This window comes from Macaca thibetana, chromosome 9 (assembly GCF_024542745.1).
Source record: "Macaca thibetana thibetana isolate TM-01 chromosome 9, ASM2454274v1, whole genome shotgun sequence".
NCBI classification, from domain to species: Eukaryota; Metazoa; Chordata; class Mammalia; order Primates; family Cercopithecidae; genus Macaca; species Macaca thibetana.
This window is the reverse complement of record NC_065586.1, coordinates 79,490,141-79,516,468: the sequence shown is the minus strand read 5'-3', so window position 1 is coordinate 79,516,468 and position 26,328 is coordinate 79,490,141. Positions and strand designations below refer to the sequence as shown.

The 26,328-nt window shown below is 34.9% G+C and overlaps 1 protein-coding gene across 3 annotated transcripts in view; it reads right to left on the bottom strand.

The window, feature by feature from the left end:
• Positions 1-26,328, bottom strand: part of PCDH15 (protocadherin related 15) — a 1,784,920-nt gene that overhangs the window by 352,630 nt on the left and 1,405,962 nt on the right. For all 3 annotated transcript variants that reach the window (XM_050805159.1, XM_050805156.1, XM_050805157.1), the window contains 2 exons: positions 9,447-9,653; positions 1,358-1,492 (listed from right to left, as the gene is read on the bottom strand). In XM_050805159.1, the coding sequence (XP_050661116.1) occupies positions 1,358-1,492; positions 9,447-9,653 (342 nt within the window). The remainder of the gene's footprint in view (positions 1-1,357; positions 1,493-9,446; positions 9,654-26,328) is intronic.

Genomic DNA, 26,328 nt, shown 5'->3' with positions numbered 1-26,328 from the left:
GGTGCAAAAATATTTTGTTGATAAAAGGAGGTAATAAAGATGTAATATTACACATACTAAAAGTGTTCTAATATGATAAGAAGCAAGTATTGAAGATTTTGTTTTAAGGTATTCAACTCCCGGCATATTTTAAATAATCAGATATGCAAAATATCATTTAAAGTGGGTCAGTAACATTGCTGACTCTTAGGGTTAACTACAATTTAATCCTTAAAAACTTAATTGGAAAATATTATTTGCATTTACATATTTTGCATACAATAGTCCTATTACAGTCAATATGTTTATACCATCAGGAAGGTAGACTCCCTAGATGCACACTGTATCACAGTAATTTATCCAATGGCAATTTTCAAAGGACTAAATGGCATCATTTAATTGTGATATTTTATGCATTATCAACATTTTAACAATGCCTGCCAAATCAGTGCTACAGCACCACCATCTTTGTCTAAATCCACTTTGTATCTAACTTTTAACCATCACATAAACTTTCCTGGAAGTTCTCATCTGTTTCTGTGTAGGCTTCTCCAGGAATAATTTCTATATATCTTAATTTGTGCTTTCTCTTAGCTCATCTTTCTCCTGTGTCTGATTCAAAAATTGGAATATACTTAGAAGTTACATTTTATTTTTATTTAACTGTCAACCCTACTATACTTGTTATTTACGTGTTTATGTGCATGTGTATGTATGTTTACGTGTGTATTTCCCTATCTCATATTTACAGCACAACTTTAGTAACTTTTACTTTTTTCCCTCTTGATTAGCGTAACCCATGATTTGTTTACCTTAGTGCTATTGACACCTTGGGACAGATAACTCTTTATTGTGGGGGGTTGTTCTCTGTATTACAATTAGCAGCATCCTTTATGTCTACCTACTAAATGCCTATAGTACCCCTTCACAATTGTGACAAACAAAAATGCCTCCAGATGTTGCTAAATGTTCACTGGAGGGAAAATTTATTCCCTCTTGAGAATCACTGGCTCAACCTTATGACTAAATAAAAAATGCAAGAACAACAACAAAAAAGGTTAGGCAATAATTATTTGTATCTCAATTTAAGACAATTATGACTTCGGTAAAGACTGAAATTCGCACTTTCTTTTTTTATTTTGAAAAGTTTTTTTTTTTTCTATAAGGAAGAATGTTAATATAGCTACACAAATTACAAACAAAGAGTGATACATGTAAATAATTTTTCATTGATCTTCTCTCTGGTATTGAAAATAATGTATTTTTCCCCCAAGTCGATGACCTTTTCAGTTTTAACCATTCATCTCTTTCAGATCCATCCAAACACATATACATATATTCATACATACATATATATATTTATACAAAAGCTCTTTACCGAAAAGGTGTAAGTTTGCTGTTCTTCCCTGTCCACTGGTTGAAGTAAGGTGAGGTAGCGAGTAATACCAGTCTGTGTGACGGTGAAGACTGAGGTGTAGTCATTCAGAAAAAGGTGAAGCTCTGGGTCTTTTGTCTTTGAAAAAAAAGACATCATTTCAAATGTTGAATAAATAATGTAGCTATTAGTTCATCACCTAGAAGTTAATGTTTGAAATTTATAGCAAAAATCCAGATAAAAATATTAAGAATTTCTAAAGATAAAAAATATTTAACTAGATATTTACTCATTAATGATCTAAACTATTCAAAAGATGGTGACCTATATCGTGGAATACAAAATACTGAAATACACACAGGTATAATCAATATGGTAAAAAGGAAAAATAACAGAAAAACATGCCACCTGGCCACCTGGCCCGGCTAGTGTTTTGTGTTTTTTAGTAGAGATGGGGTTTCACCGTGTTAGCCAGGATGGTCTTGATCTCCTGACCTTGTGATCCGCCCATCTCGGCCTCCCAAAGTGCTGGGATTACAGTCAACATAAAATGTTAATAGATACATATCAGTACCAACTAACCTATTGTTTTGATTGACATTATTTACAGTTAAAGGCTTTGCTACTCTTCACAAGAAAGGCATATCAAATTCTTGGTAAGAAACAATGTGCAAATATCCATCTCTAAATCTCTTTATAAACTTAAGTTCCTTCTTGTCAAGCTGCATTCTGATAACAGTTTGAATTTCACAAATACATTTGAATTTTGCAATTCCTAAAGAGTAAGTCGAGTCAACACTTGTATATTTGCAACTCTTTTAATCATGTTAGAGTTAATAGCTTATAAGTTTCATAGACTGGGATGTATATGGACAAATAATACTCTGGCTTAATATTCCAATAGAGGTAGTAGAATTTAGGTAGCTGTCGTGTCTATAAGTTTATTTTAAATGGATTTCAGTGTTAAATCAATAGGCACACAGAGAGTTGATTAAAAAATATTAGTTTCCCCTGATATTAGGTAATATTTATTTTAGCCTAAAATATCCATGCAGTATATACCAAAAGTATGATATATTAATTCACTTATCTGCATCTTATTTTTTAAGAGTATAAAATAAGCTCTGACATGCACACATAAAAGCAGAAAAAAATGCAAAAGTAAATGCATACGCAAACACACGGGTAAACATATGAATGCAAAATAAACAAACATTCTATCATATAAAACTATGTTCAAATATGAGAGTCTACTGTTTAAACACCAACTTGGGGTTTCTAATGGGAATAAATATATCACAAACACACAAGACTATATGCATGCACATATATAGGCACATACAACACAGCCATGTATAGACATGTGCACATATATATGCATGCATATATATAAGCATACATATAGATGACAAAGTATAAGAGAAAAATGACCAAAAAATGTATCTCCTCAGCCAGTTTTAATTACTTGATAGTAGTTGCCTGAGTATTTAGTTCAAAAAAATTCAATTTCAAACTTACAATGTTTTACAAAGAATGTCATGATAAATCATCAATATTTGTTGTGGACTGAGAAAACATTAGTAATTAAGCAGTCTTTGTCTCAGTTGACAATTAAATTTGGATTTTACAAAATTTCATAGTATTATAACCAATAGATTATATAAATATTTTTACCTTTTTTAATTTTAAAATATTTTTAAATTTTAAACCAATAAAGTATATTTACATTTATATAAAGTATTTGAAAATATCCTTATAAATGATAATGAATTAAAGCTACATGTTTTAGTAAAGAGGAAAAAGAACAAGGAAATAAACCACAGCAATTAACAACAGAACAATCACAAGCTTAACACCTAGTACCTACAGGAACTCCACTGGGTGGAACCTATTTGCAAATTAAACATGAAATAAATATTGTAAATGTAAATGATCACAACCGCACACATGAAGAAAAAGCAAACCACTTCCAGCACACTAGACTGACAACTGTTTTCAGAGTATACAATTATTCTATTCGTATTGTGACCCACATATAATGGAATAACAATATTTATGAAGCATACTGCTTTATGAGTATATTGAATTAAATATCCAAGATACCTCTTTATATTAAAGTAACTTTATGCAGGGGAACAAATTTATATGAAATTAAAAATTAATAAGCATCTTTTTACAAGCCGAATGGGTAATCTTTATTGATTATTTCTTGTCATTTTTTTACGATCAGAATTCAATAATCAATTTTTAGTACCTCTGACACTGAAAACCTGGTGGACTCAGATATGTCTCTTAAAACCTTTGCCTTACCTATTCCACTTATATTGTGGGTTATTTTGAAATTATGATGTGGTACAAGTACCCTAAAATGCATACTGTATAAACCGATATGATTCATATATGTATACATGCGTGTGTGTGTGTGTATATATATATGTATGTATGTGAATACATCTGTATAGCTATAAAAAAGGCACACTGGTGCAAATATTTTTCTTTCCTTCCTTTTCAGTATTACTGTGGCCCTCGGGATTCTTTCTTACTTAAAATCTACACTGTGAATACTATCACAACTCACATTCCTGGCTACTGTTTCTTAAAACATGATTCACTTTCCACTAAATTAAAGGGAAAAACGCAACCTAAATTTTAAGCAAATGGATCCAAACTTATCCCCTTCTTGGCATTTACCATCTGGAATAGCTATGTTTGAAGCAACTATTGAGAGCCCACCCCTGCAATGACAACTTCCACTTTTACATTTGAGGCTTAATCTCTAATACTACGCCGATATTGTATGAGGTGGTACGCTCTCTCTCTCAAAGAGTTTATCCCTATAATGATCATTGTCACTAATTCTGACACTCAAAAGCAACAGGATTTTGTTTTTTTTGTTGAGTTAGGTTCCCAATTTGTCATCTAGTCCACAGTGCAGTAGTGCAATCGTGGCTCACTGCAGCCTCAAACTAGTGGGCTCAAGTGATCCTTCTGCCTCAGCCTCCCAATTAGTGAGACTACAAGCATGAACCATCATGCCTGGCTAAGTTTTTTGTTTATTTTTGTAAAGACTGCATCTCCGTATGCAGCCTCGGCTGGTCTGGAACTCCTGGCCTCAAGCAATCCTCCAGCCTCACCCTCCCAAAGTGCTGGGATTACAAGAGTGAGCCACCACACCCAGCCGAGAGCGGCATGATTTTACCTTGTAGTAAAATTCATGCCCATAAACTAAAAAGGCTTTAAAGTTTTCTCTTGATAATACAGATATTTTGAAAATCCCAGAAATGAACTAATTTACTTTATAAAAATAAAGGGTGCTCAGTCTGTAAAAAACAGATGAATCAGGACATAAATCCACCTTCTAATATATGAATGACTATTTCACAGATTTATTTTGTGTGCAAGCAAATGGAAGTTTTAAGGAATAATGGATGAATCACAAGAAAACTGGTTTCAACTCAGTATGAGGAACAGTTTTCTAAGAATTAGAATTGTTCAGACATGGGATGGGCCACCATGTGAAATATTTAATGCAACATCATTAGGATTTTTGAAGCATATATTAGATATCCTCATTAATTCAATAATGACTGGATTTATGAGTTTATTGAAGAGTTTCTAAACCCTATTAAGTGCTGGAAACTGTGTTAGTTTTTCAGGATACAAAAGTTGCTAAGATATAGGACCTATTCTGAACAGATGTAAACTCATGAGGGAGAAAGATATTATTTTCAAGTTGGAAGTATAGAATTAGAGAAATGCACTGAGGGGGGCATGCAACTAAAATTGGATAATGAATACTGTGGAAAGATTCTTGAATGAAGGAATGCCTGAGGTGAGCTCTAAACACTGAGTATGTTATCCAAGCCAGTCTGTGCAACAGATGAAAGATTTCAAAGCCTAGAACACATAATGAGCAAAAATGATGTAGCTTGGCACATGCAAGAAACTACAAGCAGTTGCCAAATATTATAGGTGAATTAGGAAGTTTCCAAGATTCAGGCTGCAAACATGCTCAGGTATCAAGATACAGAAAACTGCCTGAGCTTAAATTTCTTCTCTAGAGGAATAAGTGTCATAAAACTATATCAGATAGAAATGTGGGCCAGATGCCATGGTTCATGCCCGTAAATCCCAGCAAGGTGGGTGGATCACTTGAGATCAGGAGTTCCAGACCAACCTGGCCAACATGGTGAAACCCTGTCTCTAGTAAAAATGCAAACAAACAAACAAAAAAATTAGCTGGGCATGGTGGTACAAGCCTGTAATCCCAGCTACTCTGGAGGCTGAAGTAGGAGAATCACTGAACCAGGGAGGTAGAGGTTGCAGTGAGACTGGATCGTGATGCTGCACTCCAGCCTGGGTGACAGAGAGAGACTCTGTCAAAAGAAAGAAAAGAAAGGAAAAGAAAACAAAGAAGAAGGAAGGAAGGAGGGAAGGAAGGAAGGAAGGAAAGAAGGGAGGGAGGGAGGAAAGAAAAAGAAAGAAAGGAAGGAAAGAAGGAAGGAAGGAAGGAAGGAAGGAAGGAGAAAGAGAGAAAAAGAAAGAGACAAAGAAAGAAAGAAAGAAAGAAAAGAAAAGAAAAGAAAAAAGAAAAGAAAAACGAAGAAAAGAAAGAGAGAAAGAAAGAAGAGAGGGAGGGAGGAAGGAAGGATATAGTTACATGTTAGATTTGAGTTTTTGAATAAATCACTCTAATGGCCCTGCAGAAGATAGATTTGAGTATGAAATCAAGAGAACAAGAATATCAGGAAGTAATTCTAATAACATACCAATAAGGTGATGCTTATAAGGATAGAGAGAGGAAAAGAGATTAAATAAATAATTTGGGGACAAAATAGGAAGATCTAGAAGATTTCTTAGTTGTGGTGAATAAAGAAAACATAAAAATCAAGCAAGACTTCTAGGTTTCTAGGTTGCATACCATAATAAAACATGTAGCAATTTCTGGGAAATGGGTTTTAGGAGAAGATTTCATATAGTATTGGAAGTTTAAACTATTTCTAATATTCTATGAGCTTGTTTATATTTTATATACAGAAACTACATATGATATTTTTAAAACTTTTATTACTAGGGGACTAGGCATAATTGTTCACTCTCTGAACACCTGATGACAGTCACTCACCATAGATTATTTTAGAAAGAGGGTGAGTCTAAGTAATAAACAAATGATCAGCTATACCGATTAATTTCTTGACACTTTTACAAAAGTTATGAAGCATGTCACTCTCCATGTACATGGCATCATCTCAGGGAAATTTTCTCTCCATGCCCTTTCCTGCCAGTCCCCACAAAAGACACATGCCAAGGCAGCAATGATTGCTACCACATAGATGACTGGACAAGAGCGGGTACCAGATGAGTATGAAACTCACAATGTTATACAGCTATTAAATGACGGAACCAGGAGTCAAGCCAAGATCTGTCTGAATCCAAAGCCCAAGCCCCCAAGAAGACATACCTTAAAAACACCTCAGAGCATGTCACAGACTAACTGGCATGGTAAATCTCCAAGAGTTGAATTATAAGTAGTGTTCCTCAAAGGTTTTAGAACCCTGAGCTCTCTCCACTTTATTTCATCAATGCCCTGTGAGTACTACTGTGTTTTACAAAGTTACTTGGAACACAATTTTAACATTTGTAACTTAGAAGTGAACAGACAATCCAGACAAGTATGGGGACACACAGGCAAACATATGGCTTAGTGTGTAACCATTAGATAATATGAACACACTGAGAAAGTATAAATACATAAATTTTGCTATCGTGTAAACTTAAAACTACATAACTTTAAGATTTACATTTTTCTAACCACCTACCTATTAAGATAAATTAATATTTTTCTAACCACATATCTATTCAGTTATGACCTAAGCTGTCGTACACTTTCAAGTTGATTAGTCACTACATCAAATATGAGTATGTATTCAACTGAAAAGCAAAATCTGCACTAAAAGTTGTGGGACATTATTAGATCTACAAAATATATTTGCTCAGCCTGGATTAATGTTTTTAAGGTGACTTTACTTGTTTTCTAGTGGGGATTCAGTAAAGACTTTTTTCCTGTGACTCATGAAACTCACTATACATCAGAGAATCCCTAAATTCTCTTGATTGGCATATGAAACTGTATATGGATTAATGTGTTCACTTTTCTAGGAAAAGAACCTAGAGCATTCTTCAGCTATCATTATAGTCAAACTATGATCAAAGTATATAAAATATAGAGTGCTTAAAATTGAGAACATTGTTTTCCATAAACCTTGGTTTAAGGTCCATCTCTACTATTTACTAACTCTCTGATCATGGTAAGGCATTTAAACTAGCTTTAATGTCCCTTTCTGAAATATGGATAATTGCATCTATTATGTTTGTTGTGAAATTTAAGGGAATTAATGCAAGAAAAACGTATTTACTGTATTGTTTGACATGTACTGAGAACTCAATGACAGTTAGATATTGTTAAAACTTGTGGTTTAAGAAGACACTAAATGTGAGAGACCAGGAAAGATTAAAAAAAAAAAAAAAAAGCTGGAATGGAAGAAGAAAACAAAGCAAAGGTGGAGTGCCCACAAGAATTGTCATATCCTCTGCGTAGTGTTACAAAATTTGTTTGGAAAGAGAAAAAAAAAATCTGAAAGTACCTTCCCAATTTCCTAAAGTGATTATAAAGCTATGTGTAATGAGATATTAGGGAACATTCTAGAGCACTGCTGCCTTATGAGTGGCACGTGAGTATTTATATTTAATTTCATTAATATTAAGCAAAATTTAAAAGTTATGTTTTCAGTCCAGTTAAATTTTAAGTACTCAATAGCTATATAAGGCTGGAGGCTACTATATTGGACAGTACAGTTACACAGTAGTTCCATCATCACAAAAAGTTCTATCTAAGAGCAAGCACTGTTAACAGAGAAATGGCTGAGTCAAGACTTATATAACAGCAAGTAAGAAATCCAACTATCTTTTACAAATAGTTATGTTTATAATCCAAACACAGTTGGATTTCTTACTTGCTGTTTATATATATATATATATATATATGTATGTGTGTGTGTGCGTGTATGTATACCTGTGTATATATTTATATCTCTATCTATCTATCTCTGTATATGTATACCTGTGTATATATCTATATATCTCTCTATATATATACACAAAACGTATGTATACATATTTTTGCAGTGAGGATACTGTGGTAGTTCACAAACTCAAAGGAAAATCTTCGCGAATTAGAATACCTCTGGGGAACTTACAACTTAAAAGACAGGGACTCAATGGGAGTCTGTTTTCTGTGTGTATCTCTCAGGCTTCATTCTCTCCCGCTGATAACTGGCTTTCTCATGATGTCAGCAAATGTGGCTACAAAGGCTTCAGATTCATTTCCACTTCTCTAATACATGATGCCAAAGTCTTTCAGCCCTTCTGTTCTCCATTGTAAATTCCCGGGAGGATTCTGGCTAGCCTGGTATAGATTTTCTGTCCCTTTATAACATTGACTCTGGCTAAGGAGGTAAAGTGTTCTGATTTGCTCAGCCTGGACCATTTCCCACTCATGTAAATAGTGTGAGTGCCAGAAAAACAAACGACAATGATGTGTGAAGTGTTAGCATCCACAGAGTCACTGGCAGAATTATGATTGGGTCAGCTGCCTCAAATATATTTTATTTCATAACGATGCCCTCAGACTTGAAGAAAAGACTCCCAGAATCACAATCTAGGGGTGCTTTCATGATTTTTTACTCATGTAGTAACACCACTATTTTTGCTTTATCAGCAATTATATGAAACAGTTCTCAACATATGTTAATAAAAATATTGCCCTCGTCGTTTAATAAACATCAAGTAAAATATTCATTTTCTTACGTATACTGAATATCTGCAAGCTGAAAAGGACTAGTTATTGAATTCAAAGATACTTTTTAAAAATATCCTTGTTTTGGAATTAAATTATGATACTAGAACTCACTTATAGTGACTTAATTCTCTCTTCTCTAGTTTAAGTAGCCGTATCTTTGTCATATTTCCCATTAATGGAAATATAACATGAGATTTGTTACACAAACAAGAGCAAAATATGTATTTAACTTACATCTTCTATGTCCTTGTCCAGAGCTACTATTCTTAAAGGTGAGGTCAAATTGAGACTGTCCGCAATGGTTGCTCCCACTGGGGCAGATTCCGGGATATAGCCTTGGTAACTGGGCATTGTAAAATATGGGCTTTGATTGTTTTCATCCAGTATTTCAATGTGTAGACTGGCAAACGCAGGAAGAGGATGACCATTGTCTTGTTCAGCCTAAAATTAAAAAGAAAAGAGATTTAAAAAGTATATGTTATGCTATCTTTTTGGAGTTTCACTTTTCATGCAATATATAGGGTTCTCTTTTTAACTAATATCATTACATGAGGAAAAAATACTTTAAAGGGCCATTAGAAAATATAAATGAGGAAATGAAAATCCAGAGAGGCTTAATTGCTTCAGCCTTGTGTTTTAAAACCCAGTGTATATTTTAAAAAATCACTGTAATAAATTATTTATTTATTTATTTATTTTATTTTTTTATTTTTTTTATTTTTTTTATTTTTTGAGACGGAGTCTTGCTGTGTCACCCAGGCTGGAATGCAGTGGTGCGTTCTAGGCTCACTGCAAGCTCCGCCTCCCAGGTTCACCCCATTCTCCTGCCTCAGCCTCCTGAGTAGCTGGGACTACAGGTGCCCACCACTACGTCCAGTTAATATTTTGTATTTTTAGTAGAGACGGGGTTTCACCGTGTTAGCCAGGATGGTCTCCATCTCCTGACCTCGTGGTCCGCCCGCCTCGGCCTCACAAAGTACTGGGATGACAGGCGTGAGCCACTGCGCCCGGCCAAATTATTGTAATTTTTATTGAATACAGTAGGAGAGGTAATTGTGTTTAAATACATTTAGTCAGAAAATTACAAATGGAGATACTTGAGTGTACTGTCGATAAAATATTTAAATAAAAGGCAGAAAAAAAAAAGTAACACAAAGAAAGAACTATACGTATAGACTTTGTCTCTTCTGTGTCTTCTCATTTTACGCTAATGTTTAAATTTCTGCTATGGTCTGAATGCTGCTGTACCCCCCAAATTCATCAGTTTAAATTTTAACCCCAAAGGTGATGATATTAAGAGGTGTGGTATTTGGAAGGTGGTAAGGTGGTGAGGGCAGAGCCTTCATTAATGGGGTTAATGCCCTTATACAAAAGGGTCTAGAGAGCTCCTTTTTCCTGCCTCACACCACATGAGAACACAGTAAGGAGGTAGCACCCTCTATGAGGAAGTGGGCCCTCACCAGAAACCAAATTTACAAGTGTCTTACTCTTGGAATGTCCAGCCTCCAAGACTGTGAAAAATAAATGTTCCTTGTTTATAAGCCATCCAGCTTATGATGTTTTGTTATTGCAGCCTAAAGAAACAGATAATTCCCAAATAATTCATAATTCTATATAAAATTAAGAGATTGAAGTTATATTTATTGCCCACTGATTGTCCCCAAAAGCGTCCTAAAAGAACAGAAATAATAAATTTAATTGTAATATTATAGAAACTGTGGAATTTCAGTATTATTTAACTAGAAATGTTTTTTCAAGTAAAATTAACATTCTTATGTATACATTTTCTTTTTTTCTCCCATTAAGTTTAAGAAATTGATAAAAATTTCTATTTCTGATACTTTTTTTTTTTTTTTTTTGAGACAGAGTCTGGCTCTGTCACCCAGGCTGGAGTGCAGTGGCCAGATCTCAGCTCACTGCAAGCTCCGCCTCCCGGGTTTACGCCATTCTCCTGCCTCAGCCTCCCGAGTAGCTGGGACTACAGGTGCCCGCCACCTCGCCTGGCTAGTTTTTTTGTATTTTTTTTAGTAGAGACGGGGTTTCGCCGGGTTAGCCAGTATGGTCTCGATCTCCTGACCTCGTGATCCGCCCCTCTCGGCCTCCCAAAGTGCTGGGATTACAGGCTTGAGCCACCGCGCCCGGCCATATTTCTGATACATTTTCTTAGAAAATCTCTGCATGGTATGCTGTGAATAGGAAAATGCTGTCCATAGACTTTCTGTTTTTAAAAATATATATATTGTATTATATGTGTATTGGAAGGTTTAATTTAAAGGAAGATTTCATCACAATTGACTTCTAGAAAATCTCCTCCAACTTTTATGAGAAAACATGGATATAATTTAATAGCATATACATTTATTAAAATGAATTCAAACTGTCTTTAATTTTTGTTGCTATGTTTTCCCCATTATAAGAACAGTTGTAGTTTGAAATCAATTAAAATGAAAATAAAATATTTGATATTAAACTCTAGTGTGCTTTTCTAGACAGATAGCGACAGTACTCTATAAGTAGCTCAGCTAGAGATCTCTGTTAAAACGTGAGGAAAGAAATTCGGTCTCCAGAAGACAATTTTTCACTTCCTTCTAATAATAATTTAACATTTTCATCTGTTAAAAAGGTAGGTAACAAACTACAGTGATATTGTTAGGGATTGCTGACATTTCACCAAGAAATATCACAATATATTTTCCTTCATATTATTTATATTGAAGATTTGTTGAAATATTATTTATGCCAATTACTAATGTGAAATTATGATAATTAATAAACCCATAGGGAGGTAATGTCACATAATGCATTGATTAAAAAACCTTATATTTGATTTTTAATATATTGATATCACTAATTAAATAATATGCTACATTTTCTTAGTAATATTACATAGATTTTCTTATGCATTTAACTTTTCATTTGGCAGCAGAATGTCCAATTAGTCCATGGCACAAAATGCTTTGAGATCCTGCTCTGCATTAAGAAGAACAGTACTGGAATAACGTTTGGTCCTGTCTGGAATTATGTATCCATCGCACATAAGCAGGCATGCTGCTAACACCATCAGTATGGATGAGGTCTTTCTGCATCCAGCAGTTGTGATTAATTTGTGCTGAGCCATGGATGTTCTTTTAGGAGTTCCCTCTGTGGCATACATCAGACTTTCTGGAGACAGCTGACCAGGGCAAGAGGTACAGTCTATGCCTGGAAAACATTGTTTTTTCACTGTTTAAAACTAATTGGTCCATATGGGCATCCAACCCAATGACCCTGAAATGATTTAAGCAGGAATCCTCTGCTTCACTCTTACAGGCTCAGAGCAGTTCATACATGCAAGGCACTGTGAACAGATTTTTTTCTCTCTTCTTTTATCTCTCTTTCTTTTAGATCTAAGTATTCTAATAACCAGCATGTCATATCCAGGACAAAATAATGCTTTGAAAAGTCATAAATTCTATAATTTTTCCTCTTTCCCCAATGAACACACACAAACACACACAATATATAGGTGGTGAGGAGGATGAAAAAAGCAAAATTGTATAATAATGAAATAAGCTTACATTTTACATTCAGATCATATGTCGTTAGTTTTTACTGCCAACTGTGAAGCCAGTAAAAATATGTATTATTTGCATGATGAAAACAAAGTGACTCAATGAAAAGAGAAATAAAATTCAAATTAGATCTATGAAAATAATCTAATTCTTAACTTCCTCATATCTACAGAAATGGAGGCTGAGGCAGGAGAATGGCGTAAACCCGGGAGGCGGAGCTTGCAGTGAGCTGAGATCCGGCCACTGCACTCCAGCCTGGGCGACAGAGCCAGACTCCCTCTCAAAAAAAAAAAAAAAAAAAAAAAAAAAAAAAGAAATAACATATAAAGGTTCTGCCTATTTTTACTCTAATATTAGTTTAGTGTTAATAATGATTAATATTTTTGGATTGCTACTATATATTTTATTTGAGGTGTTTCAATTTGCTAACCAGATATCTGTCTCCAAAGCCCACTTTCTTTATGTCATTTATCTGTCCAGATGTGAAAATGTATATTTTTGAACTGATGGAAAAAAAGAAAGGTTAGTTTTACATTCAAAGCCACATAGGTTGTAAGTAACATACAGAGCATGGGCCTAGCTAGACTCAAGTCTCCCGATTTTTAAGAGTCTACACAGGAAGATTCCTCAAATGTTTCTCAAATTTATAGACTGCAAATGAATATTGAAAAACAAGATAGATTGGACAAATTAGTAGTAGGAAAAAATATTGTGATAAATACTTCTGTTAAGTAAGAGTTAAAATGTCAAATTTAAATAATAATAATAATAATAATAATAATAATATACTTTGCTCTTTAGTGGGTCCATGCATCAAAACTCTGATCCAATTATCTTTTCTTACATATAAATAAGGGTTCTCAAAAATCTGAATTATTCTGTTCCCCTGAAATCCATGGTGGATGAAATGAGAAATATTTTAAAAACAGCTCAATTGAAACAAGGTGGTATTTTAAAAATCATTTATTTTCATAAGGTAACCTTATTTATATCTACAGAGTCTATGGTTATGAGTTAAACATTATATTTAAATGCTAGGGTTTTGTTTGAAAAGAGTCTGGGCATGGGTCTCATTTTCAGTAACGAGACCGAAGTAAAACTAAAGCCAAAAAATAATGAAGTATAAAAAGCACACTATTTTGTTACTTTGGAAGGCAAACACTGAAAAAGACAAACCATTTTCAATATTAAAAAAAGGAAATACTGATAATTTCTGAGCACCTTGTAATAGAGGACTGAGACTACAGAATAACTTTGCTCTTGCTAACCGGTGGCAAACAATTTAACAATTTCATAGTCTCTAATATGAAACCTTTCAAGTAGATTCAACAATTTAAAAAAGATAATGGCAAAGCTTATCAAATTATTTATCATTTAAATAAATTGTAAGATATAAGAAAGAAATCATGTTTTCCAGGAATTATTTATTGTTCATCTACAGAGCCCACTTTTTTTTTTTTGTATTTTAAATTCTGGGATACACGTGCAGAACGTGCAAGTTTGTTACATAGGTATACACGTTCCATGGTGGTTTGCTGCGCCCAACAACCCATCATCTACATTAGGCATTTCTCCTAATGCTATCCCTTCCCTAGGCCCCCACCCTTGACAGGTCCTGGTGTGTGATGTTCCCTTCCCTGTGTTCATGTGTTCTTATTGCTCAACTCCCACTTCTTAGATCTCAAGTTCTCACCTTCGTCTGTACTCACCCTCCCAAGTTTTCTTAAATCCACTTCAATCATACTTTTGCCTCAGCCACTCAAAACCAGCTGCTTTTGTCAAAATCACCAGTGTCTTTTACATTGCTAAAAGCAATATTTATTTTCAGTCCTTATCTTACTTGACCTATCTTCAGCATTTAAACATTATTCACTATCCTTTCATGGCAACAGCTTCTCTGTTCTCTTCCTATCTTACTATCCATGTTTTCTCATTCTCTTTTGGTGGTTTCCCTTTTTCTCCCCTACTTCTTAATTTTGGAGTGGCCCAGAAGTGAGGTGTTATTCATCTTTTCTTTATACTCACTCCCTTGCTCATCTAGTCTAATCTCATAGCATTAAAAATGTCAGTACTATTATGACTCCTAATTTTAATCTCCAACCCGGGCTTGTCCTCTGAATTCCACAATCCATATCCAACTGTGTACTTCATAACACTGCTTAAATATCTAACAGACATTTCAGATATAAATGCCTGCAAAAATGAAATTCTGATTACCCTCCACGAACCTCCTACACTCATAGTCTTTCCCGCTTTAATGGCAGCTACATACTTACAGGTACAGAAAACAAGAAACTTGAAGTCACCTCTTGCTTCAGGTGATAGATGTGGAAAAAGTGAAAACCAGTTTTTTGAAAATTGAATTTGAAGTTCCATCTTCTCATTTCACAATACAGTATTAGTAGATTATATATGCCAAGAAATATTCTGTTAGTAAACTTGAGATGAAAAAACGGTCTTATATCAATGTAGCAAATTATGGTCTTACCCTACTTAAATATTAAAGATAAATATTGCAATTTTCAAAGTTAAGGTAGTACTACATTTTAATTTGGCTAATGTTATAAATTTATGAAATATTTTTCTGTATTTATAGCATGCAAAAAATAGAAATATAATCATATTGCATGTATAGTAAATTCCATCATCCAATGCTATTGAAAACCTAAACTTTTCTTGTAATTAGTCTGAACCTCATTTTTCATTAATTTTTAAATTCAATGAGCATAAATACTGTAAATGTATCTGTTTCATTCACTGCTAAAATTTCAGACAATCCCTGGTATATGGAAGAAGCTCAAATATATACTTATTTTTACTTTTCTGTATTTTTAATTTTAATAGGCTTTACATTAAATATTTTTTTAAATTAAGTGAATGTGACATCATTCTAATTCACATTTCATAGATATTTATGGATTTTTTTTCAGTGTGTGTGTGTGAACATACACAAAGTAGAAATTAATTAATGTGAATGTACAACATGAACACCTTAGATTACAGAATGTCTCTATTCCCGCATTTTAAAGGTTTGCGATATCTGCAAGTTTACCTATGGGTAATTGATACTGATGCACATTCTTACCAGTCTTATGAATGGACCTCATCCAGCCCCCTCAATTATCAATTATGATTCCATTTCTATAAGGACGGTGCTGTGAACAGAATAACGTATAATCTTACAGAAAGTTTATGCATTTACATATAATACTTATGCAAAAAGGCCTATTTATATGATTTTTTAAATGGACAGTGGCTTAAAGAATGAGATGTTTGGGCCGGGCGCAGTGGCTCACGCCTGTAATCCCAGCACTTTGGGCGGCCGAGGCGGGCGGATCACAAGGTCAGGAGATCGAGACCACGGTGAAACCCCGTCTCTACTAAAAATACAAAAAATTAGCCAGGTGCGGTGGCGGGCGCCTATAGTCCCAGCTACTCGGGAGGCTGAGGCAGGAGAATGGCCTGAACCCAGGAGACGGAGCTTGCAGTGAGCCGAGATCGTGCCACTGCACTCCAGCCTGGGGGACAGAGCGAGACTCTGTCTCAAAAAAAAAAAAAAAAAAAAAAAAAAAAAAAAAAAAAAAAAAAAAAAGAATGAGATGTTTGTTGTGACTTTGCTCTTAACACATGGCTTAGATACATTTTACTGTCAGAATGAGGCAAATTGAGGACTTTAGCATGATTTCGACTGTGTGTACTCTTACATTCCACTTAACACATTTTAATTTATTAATTTAATTTACTTGCTTTACTTACTGAACTATAGCTTTTAACACCTAGTTCTTAGAATCTGCTTGGCCAATTTTTGCAAACATTAGATATCTTAGGAAAAGAAAAAAAAGAGGGAGGGAGGAAGAAAAAGAGGGAATAAAGGATGGAGGGAGTGGGTAAGGAAAACAAATGGCATTCTCTTTTCACCAGAGGTAAGGGACAGATAAACGTTAAAAATCATGGCAACCACACAAGGCAATCATTTTCAAATTCTGATGTGCATAAGAATAGAATGGAAGGCCTAATAAGAAGCAGATTCCCTGGGCCAGGTGCGGTGGCTCACGCCTGTAATCCTAACACTTTGGGAGGCTGAGGGGGGTGGATCCCCAGAGGCAGCGAGTTTGAGACCAGCCTGACCAACATAGAGAAGCCCTGTCTCTACTAAAAATACAAAATTAGCCGGGTGCGGCACCGCATGCCTGTAATGCCAGCTACTCGGGAGGCTGAGGCAGAAGAATCACTTGAACCCAGGAGGCGGAGGTTGCAGTGAGCCAAAATTGTGCCATTACACTCCAGCCTGAGCAACAAGAAAAAAAAAAAAAAAAAAGGCAGATTCCCATACCCAATCTACAGATTCTGGTTCAAATGTTGGTGTTAGAGGCAAGGAATCTCCATTTTTATCAAACTCTCTATGGTGGTTATAATGTGAGCAGCATGTACTTTGACAGACATCATTCTGGGTGTGGCTACTCAAACTCCAATTGTTGGAGAATCTTTCTTTTCAGCCCTATTGATTAGTAAAGAGGACCAGTCTTTACTAATGGATAGTCATTATTATCTGGAGTAAAAACTCTGGAAAATACAGTGCATCCAAGAGCCAATGTTGTCACGCCATAAGACTTAGAGTCTAGTAACTGAAACTGCATACAATTATACAATTATCAACTGTGTAGGTTCAACAACACGAAAATTGTCATATGACTCTAGCATTACAAAGGATTGCTCGCATGTCAGTGGGAATACTCTACAAGTAATAAACTCAGTATTAGCTACTATTCATATGTTATGGTCAAATCCTCTTGGCATTCCATTAGTCATAATTAATTAGAATTTAGGTATGTTGGTGTATGTGTGCATGTATGTACGTGTATACATAGTATCAATATAGTCTTGAGTGTAAGCCACCATTTTTACTTTGTTATTTTTAAATAAAAGGACCTCAGATTGACAACAAAAAGCAGAGCGAAGGTAATTTGACATACAGAAGGTTTCTGGTATCTAGTTAGAGAAAGACAAATGCATACAAAATGTTCCCTGAAGGCAGATAATGACAATGTTCTGAGTAATAGTGTATTCCTGTTGCTAATGACTCTAAACATAGGATATAAGGCTACTATGTAATTCAAAATTTTCTTCTTCCTCTGTTCCCTTCCTGGAGACCACACCTCTTGCTAAACAGTTCTTCAGTAAAGCCTTCAATATACAAGGGTATAATTTTTCCAAGTTTCTTCACTCAGCAAGGTACAGGCTGCATATTTATCTTTATATGAGAATGATTCTGAAAAACTGGCTAGTCGACCAAACTACCAATGATTCATGCATATCCCTTTATTGCTTTATTTTCAATTTTAAATTCAACTCTCAAGTAGACAAAGAAGATTGTTCACTTTGGTTAATTTTGTTGAAGGGCTAAATTATACATCCTCTCTTTCTTTATTGATAGAAATTGGATTTGCTTAACATTTTAAAAATCACTTTAGACAGGTAAAATATGTTTACTTAAGCTTTCAACCAATTTATTTTTTTCGGCAATAACATTATTAGTGTATAACCTTCAAATAGCCTGACATTTGGACATGTTTGTTTTGGGATTCAACTGTGAATTACTTGTACTTTTATTTTGAAATCAAAATGTTAATAAAAGTCTCAAATTTTCCTTTAGCAGACAATTCATTGCCATTGAGCTTTTTCACAGGTGGAAAGTATATGATTGTGGAACATATGCTTCCTGAGTTGGTTACAGTAAAGAAAAATAGAAGGAATGATAAAACTCTTAAGAATCTGATTAAAAACATCAACATTTAATCCAATTATAAAATGTTGCAAAGAAGAAGAAAAAAGTAGTTTATGCTGTTAGAATCCTATAGTGGAAGTTTGTGGTTGTGTCAGGTGTTGGCAAGTTGATTAGTGACTAGGAGGAGGTGTAGGAGGCATATGGGAAGTTTGTGGTATCTTTTTTAACAAAAATCTGGTTGTTAGTTACATGATTAACTTCACTTTGTGAAAATTCATCAAGAGACACACTTTCCTCTATGTCAGTAGCATGTCAGCATTTCAATTAAAATGTTACTAAAAAAATAAGCTATGAACTTGTTCCCCAAAAAAGTGTACCTAGACTATCCCTCCCTCTCCTATCACAGTAAACTAGGATATGGGCACTCAAGTCCAAGTGCTAATTTAATAAGGGCTGCTCTAGGAAGTGACATGGAAAACCAGCATTATGAAAGATACATGAAAATTAAAGATGCTCCCCTCTTCAACCATCTGCATTCATTAAAGATAGACCCCAAAAGTAGACTTGGCCTTTTGCACTTTCCCACTAGTATTTCCCAAACACTGTGGTTTCCAAAGCCCTGCTTCTTATCTGCTGCCTTAAAATAATCCAAGGTAATTGTTAAAGCAGATTCCCAGGGGCTCAGCCAAAATACTTGACATGTATTTGCTGTATTGCTTACTTGTTTTCTTTATTAGTTTAATTTTATCATATCTTCCTAAGTTTTCAAGTAATGTTAATATATGATTTGCTCTTAAAATTTAGCATCCTGAAAATCACATGTAAATCTTGATTCTGTAGGGATAGCCCTGAAGTCTGCCTTTCCAAAAGGAGCACATCCCATGGTCCTGATATGTAGAATCAGTAGTCGTTTGGGATCAGTTGGATCGGGCATTTTAGCTTTTCTCGCACAGGCTTATAGGTAGCTGTTACACTAAAAAAGCCTAGGGTGAGCAGCTGAGTACAACTCTGCTCTAGCCTTTTATGTAAGGCTAGATTATCACTCTTCTTCACTTTCAGCAAAGTCTCTTAATTTGGACTTAGTTGGAAACAGAATGGAGGAGAGTCATTTATGTAAGGGAACTCTCTGTAGGATCCTGCAGCTCACTGAAGCTCTACAAAAACTAGGGGTCCAAAGCAACAGTAATTGGTAATAGGTTATCAGATTATATTTCCTTTTTTCGTGTGTGTGTGTTTGTGTGTGTGTGTGTGTGTGTGTGTATAAAATGTCTTAGGGAGGCCGGGCGCGGTGGCTCAAGCCTGTAATCCCAGCACTTTGGGAGGCCGAGGCGGGTGGATCACGAGGTCAGGAGATCGAGACCATCCTGGCTAACATGGTAAAACCCCGTCTCTACTAAAAATACAAAAAACTAGCCGGGCGTTGTGGCGGGCGCCTGTAGTCCCAGCTACTCGGAGGCTGAGGCAGGAGAATGGCGTGAACCCGGGAGGCGGAGCTTGCAGTGAGCTGAGATCCGGCCACTGCACTCCAGCCTGGGTGACACAGCGAGACTCCGTCTCAAAAAAAAAAAAGAAAAAAAAAAAAATGTCTTAGGGAGAGATGACTGTGAAAAACCTGTGCTCCATGAATCAAAGAACATATTATCAACTAATTAAAAATTGTTAGATTTTTGCCATTAAAAGTAATGGCAAACACCGCAATTATGTTTGCACCATCCTAATAAAAATAAGAATATACCATTGATTATTGACCCTACTTGTAAAATTAACTGTCTTAAAACCTACAGGAGCCTCCTTTATTTAAAATTTAATACTCTAAAAATTAAAGGATGCAAAATCAGTTTGACTCTAAGCCAATTTATTACTATTACTAAACATACTCAAAAACTTATAAATAAATTCAAAAACATATAAACTTCATGGGATAAAATATAAATAACTGTTGCATGCTGTACAGTTTGTTTGCAAGGTTATACAGCAGGAGATACATTCTTGGTTGGAAACAAATACATTTTTTTGTATGACAAAAGGAAAAGATAACTTCACTAGATAGAATATAGGCACATACTTTAAAAAGCTTTGTAATGTCACAACGAAATAATACTGACACATTTCACACCTAGGGAATATTTTTCATACAATAAAATACTTTCTATCTTCACTTCAAGTAAGAATATGCCCATTCTGTTTATAACTTGTTACAATGAAAACATGAATCCTTAAATCTCTTGTATACCTTTCAGTGATAAAAATCTTTCTTTTTGCTTAGAGCATGAGATATAAATCGACACTGGAATGACTAAAGGAATTTTGAATGATTTAAAGAAAAAATAACCTTGCCACTCTGGGGAAGACCACAGATTCTGAAAACTCTCACTTATCACCAACATGTTGAACGATTTGGCTGGTGTTTGGAATGTGAAAATCATCTTGGGTATAAACAGCAAGGTCAGCCAGATATAAAATTATGATAGTGAGAAAGGAATAACACTTTTGTCTCTGAATCTTCCAACTTATGTTTTATTTTTATTATTTTATCCTACCTTTTGCCTCCGCAACCAGCAAAGCCATCTTATCCTACACTGGAGTCTGATCCGATTCCCAGTTTTTTCTTAACCAGGAGAAAACCCCACTAAAGTACCTTCTATGAATTAGTCAACTAGAATAATGCATTTTGTAATAAGCAAGTTTTAAAACTTCATCAATATAAAAATTATATCTAAATCGGTTATTTTTTCAGAACCTAGAAGATAGTGAGGGTGAGAGGTCAATGTTCCTCCACCTACCAGACTGTTCTTGAGACAAAAAATAACAAAGAGTTTCAGTCTACAAGTTTTTCAGTATGCTCTTTCATTTTTCATTATTACTGTGGAATCAAGAAACTTATGAAGAATGATTACTTGGGAACATATGTGCAGAGTGCTAAGGATGTTTATGTGTGTGGGGATGGCAGAGTAGGGAGACATGGTAAGGGTTCAGAAAGTGGCTTTCCTTTGAACATTTTACAACGTTTGGTCTTGCTGTTCTACTCTTACGATGACCTTTGCCGACAAGAAGGCCTTGGCAAAAAGCAAGGTACTCTGATGAGAATGGATAAATTGCCTTTCTTCTTCTCAAGCAGTTACAGGTCACCTTGTGAGGAAGAAAAAAGGCCCAAGTAAAATGTCACCTCTGTCTTTTGTCAGTTTGTGCATTTCGACAGCCACTATATTCAACTGCTACATTCTATTTGTGTTCTAATGCTCCTGCATGAATAGCGGTATGAGACGAGGACATCATACTTCTTTTCCTTTTATTAGCTTCCATAATTGGCATAATAATTAATTAATTTAAGTCAGTAATTAGAATTTTTAGAGACCAACCAGTAGAAAATAAAAAGACACAGTGTTCTTTCTGAAGAAACACAAATACTGTTTTTGTTGTTGTTGTTGTTCCTTTGTTTTGTGTTTTGGTATTATTTATTCTTTCCTAGTCATGGTAGTGTTAATCTTCAGCAATATTTTTGTTTGATTAAACTTAACTCATTAAGACAAAAATTTTAAAAGGTTAAGTTTTTTAGATTGACTTCTTTTTGAGCTTCTACATCCTCTGTGATGTATTTTAGCATGTTATCTGAATCAAATTGTTGCCATTCTCATGATGTGTTATTGGATGTGGTATCAGGCACCCTGTGGAGGAAGTCTCTGGTGGGAGGTGGTGTACAACGTCACACTGTAGCAGAAAACCTGAAGGATACTCTTAGCTGCCTTCTCTGGCATTTGATCCCTTAATTCTATCCACGTGCATCGCTTCATCCTTAGGCAGTTTAAATTCCATATTCTACCTCTGAGCTCATTTACTTACTCTGTTACAGTTAAGGTAAAACAGATATAGTCATTTGTCTTAACCATTCCCGCTTATTTAGTGATATGCTCAAATTTCCTAACATGAAGGATTTTCTTCACCATTAATTAGAAGCATTAGTGATCTTATATAGAGAGCCTCGTGGAACATAGTTTTCTCCCAAAGTCTTCTTGGCCCTCTAATTTTAACCCAGTTGATAATATCCCCTTTTGTTAGTTGGACACTATGACACATCATGACAAAAATTATGCTTTATGTGGCAATCTGCTAAGTTTAACAAAAAGGAGAACACAAAATTAAAAGATAAACACTTATCAGTGTATCAAAGATCACTTGATTTCAGAAACTGTAATGTTTGTTTGGAAATTCATGGAAAGATTGCTACTTCATTACTAAGAACAAGTAATGCCTGAAATTTCTGTGGAATGATTTTCTCTAAAATGTATAAGAGACATTTAATTTACTTTGCCTTACCTTAGATACCTGGCTATTGGGGTAGAAAAGTTAAACTTATTATTTAGTAACCTATTGAACTGAGATGTGGTGTGCAATGGACTTAATATTTGTAACTCTCCAAATTCATACATTGAAATCCTAATCCCCAATGTAATGCAATTAGGAGAGGTAATTAGATCATGAGAATAGAGCTCTCATAAAAGTAATTAGTGTCCTTACAAGAGGTATCCCAGAGAGCTCTCTCACCCTCTCTCCTCCAACTGAAGATACAAACAGAAGTTGGCAATCTGCAACCCAGAAAAGGAACCTAACTAGAACCCACCATATTGAGCATGGTTTGCCAGTCTCCGGAAGAGTGAGAAATATATTTTTGTTGTTCATAATCCACCCAGTCTTTTGTACTTTGTTAGAGTGGTCTGAACTAATAGTACGCGTGTGTGTGTGTGTGTGTGTGTGTGTGTGTGTGTGTATGTATGTTTCATTCTTGCCATAAGAATAAGAGTAGGAATATATTGCTAGAATATTTCCAGATATAGAAGATATGCCATTTGCAGCATTTGTCTTCCTTCTTGTAGCTTGGCAATAGCAGCCCTGATGTTTTATCCTCTTGTCTTAACTCTGGGTCACTGATGGCCCCTGTTCAATCTCACCTTATGGGAGTGCCAATCCTTTTCTTTTCTTGCCTCTTCTCTCTCTCTCTCGCTTTTTTTTTTTTTTTTGAAAACTGATGATTTACACATTAGAGTAGAAAGAACATAACTTATATTTCACATCTCCATAACAGATTTAATTAATTTTATTAGCTTTTTCATTTTCACAGTAGGTTCCATCCTTTTCATTTTGAGAAGTGATGACTGATGATCTTTGACTTGCTACTCTGCCTGACTTAGACACCTGTGATCTTTCAACTTGACAACGTCTCTGTGGGAAATTCAGGTAGGGGGCAAATTGTAAATTGGCTTGAAGGCAACATGCAGCAGTATGATCTATTTTTTGTTGTTTTAGTGATACTCTGTTGGCAGTGTGAAAAGATGGATAAGATGCACAGAAATGAAGCTATGGTTTTAGAGACTGCTTGTGTAAGATGATGAGCCAAGACAATGTGAACTAAAGAATTGCAGTGGATAAGCAGAGCTGAGATATTCAAGAGAATTTCAAAGGTATCAAGAAGGGATTCTATGAGTGACTGAGTGGGAACATTCGACAGTAGAGACCTTTGAAGAAGCGGCAGTGTCTAGCTTCGGTGGGTGACCAACTGAAATATGATTAACTGAAAAGGAGAATAGAAAATAGAAGGTTTGGAATTTTTAAAGGATATATATATAGTTTGCTACATTTTTAATTTGTCATAATTAAATAATACTAGGAGTAGTTATCCAACCAATAATTGAAAAGATGTCTGTAGACATCAGAAGTAAAATATGTCTCCTCGGCACCAAGAAAAATGCCAGGCACTTGAGAAGCACTCAACAAGGATTAGACAAATTGAAAAGTAGCAAATGCCATATGCTTTAAAATCATTGAATCAGAGTTTTCTGTTAAATTTCTATGAAGTAAAATACAATTTTTATCATTACTCAAATAGTGACTAAACATTTTCTAGAGTTGTGGCATTAGTGACTCATGTAGGGACAGGAGTTGTAGCAGCTGTCCTCTTAGCCCTCAATCATTTCTCAAATGCTGTTTTCCTGTAACTCTCAAATTACTCAAGGACCACACCTTGCCAGGGCATGAGGCACATCAGCACTAAGAGTCAAGCTCACTAGTTTTTAATTCCCTGGCTCATTTTCTATGACAAGTATGTAATTTTTCTTTAGAAGAAACACAACACCTTTTTTTGATGCAGTCATAAATAGCTTTAGTTGTGCCGTAACAAAGGTCTGACCTTTTTTCTAGGGATTGAATTTATATGGAAATCTATTTGCCTCATTTACATCTTTTTTTTTTCTGCACAGAGATGCAAGATCAAATTTTATCAAATGCATACATATTCAAGTGTATGTATTTATATAGAGCGAAGATGTAGGTACAGATTCAACAGTCTGAAAAGATTTACTGTGTCGGAGAAAATCATTACAACAAATGTTTATTAAGCAGCTTCTATGTGCTGTATATAGGTAGATGTAGGGGCATGGGACACAGTGTAAATAAATGTTTCACAATCTGTCCCCCTGTAAAAGTTGCGAGAAAATAAACAGGTACATTCAATAGAGTAATTGGGGGCCACTCTAGGGGCCAACAGGCTGCAAAAAAGCGGCCTCCTAACAGTGGCTATGCCTTTCTAGGGCAAACGTCTTCTTAGTTAAAAACTGAAGCATCAGTTTGAATTAGACTGTTGACAAGAAGAGGGAGGAATGATTCAGGAAGAGGGACAGTATCTCTAAATGCTTAGATGTCAGAAACAGCATGGTCAGTGGAGGGCACTGGAAGCGGTTTAGTATGTCTGGAACAGAGGGTGTGAAAGGGAAGTAATGAGATCTCAGGGTTAATGAGCCCATGAGTTGGAAGGAAAATAAGTTAAAAGGTAGCGTGCTAGACAGAATAAGTAGGTCAGTGAGTAACAACATGAAAATCAGAGGAAACATGAAACAATTATGCTTCTAATTTCATTGTGATCTTTGCTCTTCGTTGTTAATTAAAGGGATTTAGATTAAAACATGCAATTGTTCTTTGAAGAACTGAGAGATAGTAAATTATTCATAATTTATCCATTTAATTGATCTTAATAATTAATGACTAGTAGCTTTGTATTAGATGCCTGAAGTATAAATATATCAACTAATAATACTTTAAAATATTTCACGTATAATACTGAAAGTGATCTTATGGACTTTGTAATAGATGGTCCACACGTGAACTAATTCACTCTTACCAGTGTCTCAAATGTGCTTTCGTATTTTTACATCATAGGTGGTTTTTATTTTATGAGTGTAGTGATCAAATAACTTATACAAACTGGCACATTTAAAAGAGCAAGAGAGGTATTATGAATAATTACACAAAGACAGCAGACATAAACATGTACTGTCCTGGGTAAACCAAATCTATGATTCTTGTTCACAGTGTATATCACATTTTAAAGTATGCTTACATGATTACAATTATATAAAATTTAGGATAGTGTTTTGGAATGGAACAAACTTTTTCAGTTGCAAGTTTTAATCTTTTCAGATTCTAAAGTTTGTGAACTATTCCACTTTGTCTTCCAAGTTTCACCTTTACATTTTTATTTGTCAGCATGCTGAATAAATCACTGGGAGAAATAGAGGAAAAAATGAACATGATAAATCTCTAATTCGTGGCACTCACCAGCTGTTAAATACACACATAGCTTTTTAAAGCAGAATTCATCAAAATGTAGGAGATGATACTTCATTTTATTTTTTCTCTGCTTTTGAAACATAAATTGGGATCTAGTCCAACAAAAACTTTTAGGGCCAATGAAAAAATGAAGTATTATTAAAGTAAAAGAGAGAGAGAAGAAATGGAAAGATTTACTGTAGAGGAGAACTGCGAGATTGTAGCATTTCAATAGTCCCCTGAA